This window comes from Dendrobium catenatum, unplaced genomic scaffold, assembly GCF_001605985.2.
Source record: "Dendrobium catenatum unplaced genomic scaffold, ASM160598v2 fragScaff_scaffold_1209, whole genome shotgun sequence".
NCBI lineage: Eukaryota > Viridiplantae > Streptophyta > Magnoliopsida > Asparagales > Orchidaceae > Dendrobium > Dendrobium catenatum.
In genome coordinates, this window is record NW_021319671.1 from 471,850 (window position 1) to 485,681 (window position 13,832).

Here is a 13,832-nt window from a genome sequence, read left to right on the forward strand (position 1 = left end):
AAAGTCAAGTTAAGCCAAGCCAATCGAACCTCATAAGCAAAACCAAGAAATGACATGCTAAGCTTATAAAAATAAAAGAAGAAAAAAAAAATGGTGATATTTGTATCTAAGAGAGGTTTACGTGCATATCAATTATGTAATTTTCATGTATTCAACAGGTAGTCAGTGAGTCATAATGAGTGAACTCGTACTTCATGGATCCATAAGGAGAACTCACCCAAGGGTCATTGATCCCTAATTAACCAAGACATGTAAATCGGAGTTTTCCCTCACAAGAATAGTTAAGCTGGGCTAATCACTCAACTTTTCACTTGCCCTTTAGCAAGAACTGGCCATCAAAGCCACTCACCACCATCCTTGATGGAGCATTGATAATCATGCTCATCATCTCAACTGCATAAAGACATCTATTCAAGAGGGTTCTAGCTAGGGGTGTAAGTGAGTCGAGCCCGCACGAGAGCGACTCGAGCTCACGAGTCGAACTTAATGAGCCACGAATTTAAGCTCGAACACATACTTGAGCTCTTATATTATACGAGTTTGAGCTCGAGCTCAACCTAGCTTGGCTCGAAAGCTCATTGAGAAACTCTATTAAATTAAAATATATTTAAAAACTATTGTACATCTCAGGCTGAGGAGCCTTGAGCTTTAATGAAACATGCTCCTATAGCTCTTCAAGTGCTGAAATAGAATTACCATCGATATTTATAGTCATTCTCATTTTTCTGTAAAATACAAAGAATTTAGGCATTCAGGATTTATAGAATATACAATTCAAAATAGAAGTAGACTAATGATCCTCTACAACCATGAACCATGCAAAGAGCCAAAAAAATAATTCATTTGACTAAGAGCATCTTCAGCTGAACGTCATTTGCCGGTTCAAGCTCCAGGGAGCATCCATCTGAACGACAAACATAAACGCATTTTTACATTTTATCTCGACTGTGAACAGTACGACACAAATTCACTCGAACTGTAACTGAATGTCATTCCCACACTCAGTATAAAACCTAAAAGAAAAGCAAACTAATAATTATTTGGTTGATTAATTAATATTTATAATCTCTAAAATCGAAATACAAATTTTGAATCTTTGACCAAAACAAAGTTCATAGATCAATTTTTTTCCTCGGAAATTTAAGTCAATTAAGATAAGCACACACATCACATAGGAAAGATTAGAACCTAAGACCTCTTAGTTGATAATTAAAACTCCCGACAAGCGGACATAGGTGAGTTACATAACCAAAATGATTTCAGTGACTACCATATAAGCTGGAATGCTGGATGGGAGGGTATATGCTTCAGGCAAAAATTTTATAAACACTATAACACAAACTACCTGAAGCTCAAAATCATAGGCATCATAGAAAATATCATCGTTGCTAGAAAAATTATTCAATGCAGATACCGAACGGTCCGGAGACCAATCAGAATGCGTCATATCACCTGGTATACAGGGTACCGAGGAACGGTACCAAATAAAAAAGTAACATGATGTATTCTGATTGATCTTTCGGATGCCGTCCGGTGTCCACTCAGAATAATTTTTCTCTTTGCTGAGCTTTGAAGTTCCACATGACACAACGTTCGGAAGTAACAGAATGATGAACTGCATATAAGGAAACAGAGCTGATTATTTTTTATTTCTTAAGGAAAAGCTACTTTCTCATAGAATATAAGTGTGAAAATAAATTATAACAATAAAAGTTTAAGAAAAGCACCATAAACGATACCTATTGATACATCCAGTTCCATCTTGCCAAAAAAGGCCTAAAGCCATGCATCCATCTCCCCTGTATCCTCCGTTGCCGCCGCCGCTGCCGCCTGTGACGATGTACTCTGGGAACATTTGTAGTTCTATGATAATAAACATCATTAAGATCTCGAAAAACTCGGTGTTCGGCGCCGTACAAAATGCCATTATCTAAGCTGTTATGAAGCTCCCCCCGATCTATCACATAATCTCCCAGTATCACTGAGTTTGGCATGGAAGAGCTGATGAAGCTGATGACATCCTGTCTTTCTCTCTCAAGCTCTATCTCTCTCCACCTCTTTTCAAGCTCAGGATCTACCTCCAGAGGTTTGGGAAATGGATGATTCTCTCTTATGTGTTGCTGTAGCTCCAGGAATGTTCCTATAAAGGAACACTCACCCTGCATTCATTTTGTACATAAAGCAAAGCTATCAGAAACCCAAATGATAAGTCAGCTTTTTAAAGCTTGGGGGGAGGGGGGGAGTTGTAGACCAAAACAAGGGCTCTAGAAAAGTAGAAATTATTCTGTGTGAAGACCGGATGTAGAACGCCGTCAAGAGACCAACCAGAATGCGCCACATTCGCGGTACCGAGCACATGGGTTACGTGGCGCATTTTGATTGGTCTCCATATGTTGTTTGCCGTCCGCACAAGATAATTAATCCCAATATTGAAAAAATTTTAAAATTATTTTCACCCGCTTGTAAAATCAAATGCAAAGAATCAACAACTATTCTATGTGGAGACCAAAACCAAGGCCCTAGAAAAGGAGAAATTATTCTGTGGAGACCGGACGTAGAATGTCGTCCGTAGACCAACCAGAATGCGCCACGTCCGCGGTACTGAGTACAGAGGTGACGTGGCACATTCTGGTTGGTCTTCAGACGGCATTCGGTGTCTGCATAGAATAATTAATCCCAATATAAAAAAAAAATTAAATTTCTTTTCACCCGCTTTTGTAAAATCAAATGCAAAGAATCAACAACTAAAGAAGCCAACATCAAAACTTTTTTCAAACTGTTATAAATGGTCTGAAGATACAAATCCATCTAAATCATTTTCTTTATTTAAGTAGGAGCCAATCCAAGTTAGATAAATCTTATACAACTTGTCATGTTCTGTTCAGCCAATTCTCATCTCTTCCAAAAGCTGTAATATTAATTTTTACTTCATGATATTCCGGTGTTCATAACCATGGATGATTTAATATTTGATTCATAACTTGGTAGGACAGCTTGATATACTTGGTTTCAAAAAATTATTTCAATAATATATAATTATTAGAATGGAAAAATATATCTAATTTATTTGATAGTTAGAAACTCTTACTTGAATTTTTTGACATTTCACGCAATTGAATGGTATATGATTTCTCATTCTTTGAAAGTATTTTTACTATCGTATATCTTAGATTGGTAACCATTAAATTGTTTGAAGGATTAATTCAGGCCCAACCAATCGCTACTCCATTTGAGCATCATTTCCTAATAGTTACAATTGCTCAGTTGGCACAAAATAAAAATTCCAAATAAACTACATTTACGTGAACATTCTATAAATTTTGCTTCCAAGGTTTCAGATTAAAGTGATAATCAAGCATACGTTAATGTCCTAATCAAAATTTTGAGTATATAAGAAATGAAACTATTCATGGTTGTTCGACATGTTTTACGTTGTCAACGACTTAATCCAACCCTCCACTTTTCTCATTCAAGGCTTGGGACCTGACATTGGCAATGTTTGATACAAGAGCTATTAGTAGTGTTCAATCACAAGGTGGTTTGATCAAGTATTTTCCTATTTTAGTTGGATTACATCAAAGATCAATTTTAAGCTCATATCTTTTTGCTTTATTCATGGATGTTCTTACTAGACATTTGTAAAAGGATATACCTTGGTGTATATTTTTTGCTGATGATATTTTTCTGGTTGATAAAACTAGCGCGAGGGAGTTGATGAAAAGTTTGAATTATGGAGGTCAACCTTAGAGTCTAAAGGTTTTAATAAGTAGATCTAACACTGAATACATGGAGTATAATTTTAGTAGTAATATTTCTAATGGTGGTATTGTGACATTGGATGATCAAATCATTAAAAAGAGTGCATGTTTTAGACATCTTGGTTCTATTGTTCAAAGTAAGGGTGAAATAGATAAGGATATCATTAATAGAGAATTCAAGTTGGATGATTGGAGTGGATGAGTGCATCGGGCCTATTGTTTGATAGAAAAGTTTCCCTCAAACTTTAAGGGAAAATTTTGTAAGATGGTGTTGAGACCCGAAATGCTTTATGTCGCAAAATATTGGTCACTAAAAGAGAAACATCAAATTAAGTGTTGTAGAGATGAGGACGCTCAGGTGAATGAGTGGCATTATACTTAGAGCTGAAATTTTGCATTTGCATTCTAAAGAACAAAAAAGGATTACAAGGCCTCCAACAAGAAAAGCTAACAAAAAAGAAAATCTAAGAGCCCGTGGGCCTATCTAGCGGGCATTATACTTAGAGACATAATGCAAAACAAGTATATATGTGATAAGGTTGGAGTAGCTTCGATCATAGATAAGATTTGAGAGAGTCATCATAGCCTCCTGATGACACTGTTAAGAAAGTATATGTATTAGATCTCGACTATGTTAAGAAAGGTAAAACTAGACCTAAAAAGATTTGATTAAAAAGTATCTAAAAAAACTTTGTTAAAAACTCATCCTATAACTCACCTATATCCAACTTTTGGGCAATGAGGATGAAAATATAAAGTTCTTTTGTCCTTCTTTCAAGATATTTTCACAACTTAAACTCAAAAGGACGGTTGTGAAAATCAAATGAAATTGTGCAGACCAAGAAAAAAACGTCTGAAAAATATGCTTCCTGCTCTTAACTTTATAGCATATATAGATAGAAAGACTTTATGGGGATTTCTTCATAGCATAATTTAATCCCTTGCAATATTTAAGTTAGTCAAACCCCTCTTACCCAGAAAATTAAAGAGAACTTGGCACACATTATTAGCATAAGATACCGAAACATCTCTGAAAACATGTCATTTAAGCCACAATTCAGCTTATAAATCAAGCAGCAATATAATACAACGCTGTCTGGTGTTAATGTGAATCAAAAGTTTAGCCAGCAAGCTCATCTGACATAGAATAGCAACCAAATAAAAAATTATTTCTAAAGTACCTGCATGCAGCTCCTTCTTTTGTTATCCAGGTACTTCCGAGCTGGTCCTATTACAGTCCACCCTTTCACCTGACCACGGCAGAGAGGGCATTGTGGACATGGAAGCTCCAATACCTTTGATTTATTGCAAATAGCTGAACTATGTTGTGGCAATGTTTTCTGGTTGGTGGATACGGAAACTGTGTATGCCTTCTTGAATAACTCAAGGCAGTTGGAATGTTGGTAGCTGGTGTTGCACATGTAGGGGCGACAGCCCTTTTCATGAGAAGCGCAAAGTAGTAGGACTGCATTGTGTGGTGGTTCCATGCACACAGCACAAGTTGCAGACTTCCAATCCATATTCATAGATGATGACAATTGATCTTGCTTATTCTCGTTATCTTCTCCCATATCATGGGAAGGAGAAGAGTGAGGAGTAAAACAGCCGAGATGGGTGGAGATACGGCACCCTCTGGTTCTTTCCATGCTAAGTAAAATCTGCATAAGACAACACCAAAATGAATTACAATACTGAATTTTAAATTTTTTATGAATCGGATAATAAGAACTCATCTATGATGAAAATGAGAGTGTTGGTTATGATGGTACTAGATAAAACAAAAGTTTACATGTACAAGTTTCAATTGTGACCACATAAGACAACATAAGCTACATAAATATTTAGAAAAGTTGTTTCTCTGTAATCAAATTTTAATGAATTTAAGCTCTGTTATCACAAGGAATGCTTCCAATTTGAACTTCTACACTAGAGAAGAGAATAAATAAAGCAACAACAAAGTCTCCTCCACGTCTAGCCCCATCTTGATAGTAGATGATTGTATTTTCTCTTGGCTAGACAAGGTGATAAAGGTGATATATTTGTTCATATCTCTAACTTTATATGAAGTATAATTTTTTGAAGTTTAACGGATTATTTGATCTCTATGAGATCATGAACATACTTACTTCAGCCAAAACATGTAGATTTCGGTATTCTTTTTTGTGGAGCTTGATTTTTTCCAATTATTTTGTTTTTCATCACAATTGCCTCTAAATTGGGAGCACTCACTTTCCTAACACTTCATTTATGAGAGCTGTGATTATTCAAAGTTGATTTAGGAGTCTTTTGGTATTGTGAGAATTGCTAACCACTAAATTTCTCATCATATTTGATTTATAAGTATATTACAATTGTAAAATATAAAATATAATACGTTCATACAAAATTAATTAAAAGGTTGAAAAATAAAAATTATGTAGAAAAATTACATAGAACTTCTATATTTTTATGTACAAATATGGAGGTATGATTTTTTTCAATTATTTTGCTGTTCATCACACTTGCCTCTAAATTGGGAGCACTCACTTTCCTAACAGTTCATTTATGAGAGCTGTGATTATTCAATGTTGATTAAGGAGTCTTTTGGTATTGTGAGAATTGTTAACCACTTAATTTTTCATCATATTTGATTTATAGGTATATTACAATTGTAAAATATAAAATAAGATACATTCATACAAAATTAACAAAAAGGTTGAAAATAAAAATATATTTAAAAAAAAAAATTTACATAGAACTTCTATATTTTTATGTACAAAATATGGAGGTATATATAGACTCCTCAAGAGTCTTATAATAGAAATAAATCCAAACTAACTATAAAAAAGGGGGGAAATAATCCAAGAGGTAGGTCGACGGCTAGAGGAAGCACACATATTACAATCCTAGGGCCATGAGAAGATCGATCCAATGGTTAGAACCTTGAACCCATGCACTCAATAATCCCTACCAAGATTGAATAACATGCGACATACTTGGGTGGGTCGTGCATGAGATTGGTATGGAAGCCCATGCATGCATAGGGTGTGCGGTATCCCAATCTTCAACAAAAATTTAGGCATATTAACATTTTAAGTATTGTGTCTTGTCAAACAAGACGTATCTTTTCAAGAATTACCTTGCACCATATTCATGTCGTGTCACATTCGAAGGCATCGTAGAATAGAATTGACTTCTTAGAATCAAGGGAAAAACAGTGTTGTTGTGAGGTCCAAAGTCATGGATGAGGAAAGTGGAGGGTTGCGTTATGCAGTCGACAGCTAGCATAAAATTTGTCGAATAATCATGACATGAATCCGAAATACTGGGCGTTACCTATAAGCGACAAGTTGTATGACCTGAATACAATGAGAAGTGTGCGAGGGTTGTAGCACTGGCGCCCGATTACAATGTTTAATAAGCAACGGTTCTCACATCATGACAGATATGGGTAAAGAAGCTGATCCATGAAATTAAAATTAGGATAAGAATATGAAATATAAGTTCTTTTAAAAGTAAATTAATGGAATCAATAGATATTATGATTCATAGGAAGATAACTATTCTATGCATTCAAGAAATAAAATGGGTTGGAGAGAATGCTAAGAATATTTAATAGTTTAGGATTTACACTATGGTATTCATGTAAGAGTTGTTCTAGAAATGATGTACGTGTGATTATAGAAAAAGTTTGAATGATAATATTGTAGAAATTAACCGAATTGAAGATAGAATTATAATTTTAGAGATTGTTGTTGATGTTAAGAATATTATTATTATAAGTGCTTATGTAACTGAAATAGGTTTGGATGTATTTAAAATTAAAAATTTGAAATGACTTAGAAGAATTAATATCAAAAATATCTCTTGAATAAAGAGTTTTTATTTGAGGATATTTAAATAGACATGTTAGTAAAGAAGTAGAAGAATTTAAAATCATTCATGATGGCTATGAGTTTGGAGCAACTAAATAAAGTGGATGGATTATATTAGATTTTTCTCTAACTTATGATTTTATAAATGCTAATAATTACTTAAGAAAATAAATGAGCATCTCATCACTTATAAAAATAGATATAGTAAAACTCAGATTGATTATTTTCTTATAATAAAATTAAATCATTTATATTACAAAGATTGAAATTTCATTATGAGTGAATGTTTATGAACTCAACATCACCTACTAGTTTTGAATTTTAAGATGAAGGGGCGGAATATAAAAAATAAAGAAAAATATAGTCCTAGAATTATATGAGAGCATTTAAAAAACACAAACAAAAATATTTTTGAGTAAAATTGAAGATATTGAGATTTTGACTGTGTATAAGCAAACTAAAATTATGTAGAAAAAAGTAGCTAATGATATTAAAAAAGTAGAAAAGAATGTGCATAGAGTATCAAAAAGAAAAACTCCTAATAGTAAAAAAATTTGGTGGTGGAATCAAAATGTGCAAGAAAATATCAAAATTAAGAAATTTTGTTATAAAAAATTGATTTAAATGTAAAAACTTAAAAAAATTGGAATGATATAAAGATACACGTAAAGAGTTTAAGAAAACAATATGTGATTTAAAATTTTTTGTTTTTATTGATTTATATAATAGATTAGATAATAAAGAGAGGGAGAGATGTATGTATAAGTTACTCAAGCAAAGAGATAGAAGAAGAATTTAATTTAAATGAAGAGCATTAAGAATGAAAATCAAAAAATATTTTTACTAGAAGAGGATATTCAACAAAAGTGGATAAGATATTTCGATGAGCTTTTCATATTTTTTCAATGAATATTACAAGAGTATGATTGACTTCAAAAATCTGAGCACCCTAAATAAAAATAGAGATTTTCCATTTTATCGACGTATTAATAAAACTGAAGTTAGAGAGGTTTTAAAGAAAACGAAGTGTGAAAAAGCTATTGAACATGATGTTATTTCATTAGAGACGTGGAAATGCTTAGCAGATGAAGAAATTTATTGGCTTACGAAACTTTTCAATATTATTTTGAAGACTTAAAAAATGTCAGAAGAGTGAAGGAGTATATTGATTCCTATTATAAGAATAAAGGTAATACACAAGAGTGTGTGAATTATAGAGGAATTAAGTTAATGTGTCATAATTTAAAACTATGGGAGATGGTTATTGAGCATAGGTTACGACGTAATATTAATGTTTCTAAAAATCAATTTGGATTCATGTCGGGTAGGTCCACTATGGAAGCTATAAATTTATTGAGAGGTTTGATGAAGAATTATAGAGAGAATAAGGAGATCTATATATATGATATTTATTGATTTAGAGAAAACTTATGATATAAAGTTCCAATAGAAGTGCTATGGAGAGTTCTAGAAAATATATGGATTAATAATGTTTATATTAAAGTCATTAGGGATATGTATGCAAAAGCTATTACTTAAAGTTCAAACGCAAGGTGGTTTGATCAAGTATATTTCTATTTCAGTTGGATTACATCAAAGATTAGCTTTAAGCGCATATCTTTTTGCTTTAGTCATGGATGTTCTTACTAGACATTTACAAGAGAAGGTACCCTGGAGTATGTGATGTGAAACAACATGAATTACTTAAGAAATGAAAGAGAGTGAATTAACAAAGTATTCCTAAAATATAGTTATTACTTATGACAAGGAATGATCCTCGGAGTTCTTAGTCTTTAACTTGCTTAGGCAAAGAAGAGCGAAGTCGATTAACCAAACAATTCAGGGAAACGCAAAGAAGAATTGTAATGCTACGACGGTAAACAAGAATCCACGATTTAATAATGAGAGCTTTCACCTTTGGAGTCCATACGCTCAAATAGTATAGGCTTTAGCGGCAGAAGAGTCTCCACATTAGAATTAATGTCACTCCGAGGAAGAAGGAACCTAAGATCGTCGTTCTTGGAAAGATGGCCGGAGTGGTGGAGGAAGATGGTCGTCCAATGATGATCCAAAGTCCCTTTGATCTTTGCTCCTCGATCACGTCAACTAAGGCGTATTGGATACGGTCAATGTAGTCTTCAACGGTGTCGTCGAAATCAAAGCCCACGTCAAAGAACGGTGATTGGAGAATGTCGACTTGATCTCGATCTCGGGTTCCGCCATGCATCCTTGTCGGGAGATGAAGGAGCACCGTTGAAAACAAGGGGAAGAGGAGGGGTGGAGGTGGCGGATAGGTGTGGGAGGTTTAGCCATGAGCTAGAGGGAGGGGGGAAATTTAGGAAAACTGAAATTAAATTCAGCTCCAAGTGGTTTTGGAGGGAGATTAATTTGAAATTTCAAATTAATTCAATAATGACTAGGAGCGTTAATTGAGGAGGTAATTGGGGCTGATTTGGTGGAGCTTTTAATTTAATTTGGGAGAGAGAGAAACCCATTAAAGGGGGCCGGCCACATGGAGAGAGGGGAGAGCACAATTGTCATAAGTAGAGTGGGGACCACAACTTTATTCAAGGTTTTAATTAAAATCTGAATTGATTCTCAGATTTTGTAAAATAGGCAAGTTTCCAAATAGATGAGTAATCAATTGGGGAAGATTTGAATTTCAAATTTGTGTAACTCCTCTTAATTAATTTCCCAAATTAAAATATGGTTAATTAGGAAAGTCATTAAGAGAGGGGAATTAAAAATTCAAAGGGGGGAGCTAGAGGGGGGTGGCGCAAGGGGGTCAATGGGTGGCTAAGCGGGCGCTGCTGCTGCTGGGGGGTTTGCAGACCGGTGGCCTGGGCGGCGGCAAGGGGTGAGGGGAAGGGAGGAGGGGAATTTCTAGGGATTTGATTTTCTATAAATCCACTCACCTCAATTATCTTCAATCCGGATCTCCACGAAAATAGATTGGCGAAAATTTAGAAATCTCGAAGATAAAATAGTTTGGCGAAAATCTAATACTCACAAAAAGATCTATCTTCTCCAACGAACTCACTAAGAGATCGAGGAGGGTTGAACTCACAAAGAGAACATAAGAGACAAATTTTTATTCATCAAAAACTAACTCAAATACAATGATTAATCCTATATATAGGCCAACCGAAAATAAAAATTATAACAACGACATTGTCCTTGGGCTAAAACAAGCACTAACTCCCTTATAGGGGTACAAATGGAAAAACATGAAATATAAATGACATGAATAAAATAAAATATAAAAATAAAGACTATGAATCACGGCCGTCGCTCGACGACCCCTCCGATGGTAAGTGTGCCGAAATCTCCTATGGATGTCCTCATCAGTATGTTTTTTAATAATAATAATCTTCTTGTTGATAAGCTTAGATAGGAAGTTGAAGGTAAACTTGAATTATGGTCGCCAACCTTAAAGTCTAAAGGTTTTTGTTTGAGTATATCTAAAACCAAATATATTGAGTGCAATTTTAGTAGTAATAGATCTAGTGGGGGGATTATGACTTTGGTCGATCAAGTCATTAATGAGAGTATACGTCTTACATATCTTGGGTCTATTGTCCTGAGTGATGGTGCAATAGATGGGGACATTATTGGTAGAATTCAATTCGGATGGTTGAAGTGGAGGAATGCATCAAGCATGGTGCGATAGAAAAGTATTCCTCAAACTTAAGGGAAAATTTTGTAAGATAGTGGTAAGACTTGCAATGCTTTATGGCACAGAAAGTTGGCCATTAAAAGAGAAGCATTAAATTGGGTTAAGCGTCATAGAGATGATGATGCTCAGGTGGATGAGTGGCTTTACTCTTAGAGGCAGAATGCGAAACAAAGATGTCCATGAAAAGGTTGGAGTAGTTTTAGTGACAAATAAGATTAGATAGAGTAGCCTTAGATGATTTGATCATATAAAAGTTTGATGACCCGGTTAAGAGAGTAAATGTATTAAATTTGACCTATGTTAAGAATGGCAGAGGTAGACCTAAAAAAACTTTGTTAGAAAATATTAGAAATAACCTATTTTTATTGGATTTAAATGAGAAAAATGAGTCATCTAGCCGAGCCCACATAGTGAGATAAAGGTTTGATATTATTGTTGTTATAGAATCAAGAAAAATAATACATTAAGCAAAGCCTATAATTTATTTCATCTATCATAACCTTGTAAACTTATAGTTGAGAAATCAACTGAACATGACCACTTCGACATCTCCTCCAAGGATACTCAATACCCCTAGCAGGTTACACATAGAATCAGGCAAGTGTATTTTAGCCATCCAATTAAAATAGAAACAATCTAGAGAAAACTTGCAATGTTATGCCCACATTAGAGATGTGAATTTTGCATACATGCTTAGGGTGCGTTTGGGACGCCGTCTCCACTGCGGCACGGTTTGAGACGCGCGCCACCTCCCACATCAGAGATGTGAATTTTGCATATATGCTTAGTATGGTGCTTTAGAAGCCATCGTTTCATATATATGTACACACTAGCACACCAAACGGTGACAAAATAAATTTATCGAGGTTGACAAATTTTAGAGGGTGACTGAAAAAAAAAAGTCTGATATGAAACAATTCAAAGAGAAAAAGGACCACTTCAAATTTTAAGTTCATCATCATTAAATTAAAGGTCCTAAACGAAACATATTATAGATTTAACTGCATAGTAGTGAATTTTTAAAGCAAACACCTACTCGTACCTACCGAGAACCTCAATATTGTTTGAAGCATTACCAAAAGCATGAGAAGAATATGGCAATTGTTTAACATGCAGAATCATGGTCACATTTGACAACGACAGAGCGGTAAATTGATGCAATCATCTTTATTGAATTAACAAATATGCAAGCACGCACAATGTATATCGTAGGTAATCAGATATCTAAAATGCCAGGAAAACTCCCATAATGACGCAATCATCTCGGTCCTATACCGAAAAAGCTTTCCTTAAATCATTATTAAAAAAAATGGTCCTTTTGCTGCGGCTGCTCTTTAGAATTATACAATAGCAAAAACTATAGAAAGTAACAGGCAATTGGAAACCCTATAATAAAATATTTCAAACCCATCCGATTGATTCATCATAACTCCTATAAAAAAGACGGGGATCCTATTCCCAGCTACGTTTCACCAACTCAACAGCAAACTCTTTTTTATTTCCCATTTCTGCACGTTATAATACACTGATCAGCAGCCAGCTTGACCTGTGGGATCCATGAATGACACCTTGATCACCATTTACAAAAAAAAAAGATTGTACAAATGCAATTCTCAAAACATCGCCGTCCAATCTCAAAATATCTTCGTACAAATGCAATTCTCTCTCACACACACAAAACCCTAGATCCCAAAAGCTCAAGCAAAACGACGCAATCACATTAAAAAGCGTTGCAAGAGAACCAACGAGGTGCCCAAGGAATAAAAAATATATGCCCTAGACTATAAGCAGAAATGCTGAAATGAAGATAAGAAAGCGGAAAAAAAAAAAACTGCAGCCCTAGAAGATCAAAACCTTAAAGATCTGGACCTCGGGGAGCGCGAGGAGCGGAAGCCGACGGCGTCAGTTGATTCGATTCCGGCAAGGAACGTTATTAAAAGCTTCGCCGGCGGCGGCGGTGGCCCGTTCGGATACATATGATTCGCTATTTGCCGCCTTTTATATCCATGTAGATAGAGAAAGCGGAAGCCAAGTCGTCACGTTAACGACATCGTGACAATCATTCCATTCTCGCCGGACACTTCGAGATAGCATTTTACAGTGAGCCAGGGAACAGTGTAAGCGTCGAAGTATATGGGCCTGGCTTCCTGGGCCGTTAAACACGTCTGCTTACTAGACCTGCTCGTCTAAGGGTCCGTTTGGGACGGCTTCAGGGCTGCTTTGTTTTATAAAAAATTAATAAATGTCTGTTTGGGGCATCGCGGCAGAGCTGAGTCAGAAAAATTTCCGCGGTCCGTGGCTGCTTTCTGCGACCTCTCATGCCTCCCGCGGTCCGCTGCTTTCCGCAATTTCCAGCGTAAAAATGTCGTAAATGCCGCGACCTTTCTTCATTCCGCTGCCCCAACGATCCGTAAATCAGCATTTTTCTTCTTCTCTGCTTTTTCGCCTCCAAAGATCTGGATGGGAGAAAGCGAGGCCGGCTTCGCAGTGGACGCGCCACATCTGGAACGAAGAAGGGGATTCGGGCCAGACGCCGGAACCGTG

General features: G+C 35.4%; 1 protein-coding gene across 6 annotated transcripts; it reads right to left on the reverse strand.

Moving 5' to 3' along the window:
* Window positions 1-682: 682 nt before the first annotated feature.
* Window positions 683-13,373, reverse strand: LOC110101548. Of its 6 annotated transcripts, XR_003702220.1 has the most exons (5): window positions 13,158-13,372; window positions 4,940-5,416; window positions 1,744-2,159; window positions 1,346-1,615; window positions 683-904 (listed from the first exon to the last, which is right to left on the reverse strand). XR_003702220.1 is itself a non-coding variant. In XM_028699034.1 (4 exons), exons 2-3 carry the CDS (start codon window positions 5,402-5,404, stop codon window positions 1,740-1,742), a joined length of 885 nt encoding a protein of 294 aa, XP_028554867.1. In that variant the 5' UTR covers window positions 5,405-5,416; window positions 13,158-13,371; the 3' UTR covers window positions 683-1,013. The 6 variants fall into 6 exon arrangements, 5 of the variants coding, with proteins under 5 accessions (XP_028554867.1, XP_020685140.2, XP_028554865.1 ...); XM_028699034.1 differs by lacking the exon at window positions 1,346-1,615 and having other exon boundaries at window positions 683-1,013; window positions 1,740-2,159; window positions 13,158-13,371; XM_020829481.2 differs by lacking the exon at window positions 683-904 and having other exon boundaries at window positions 1,150-1,615; window positions 13,143-13,373.
* Window positions 13,374-13,832: the final 459 nt, after the last annotated feature.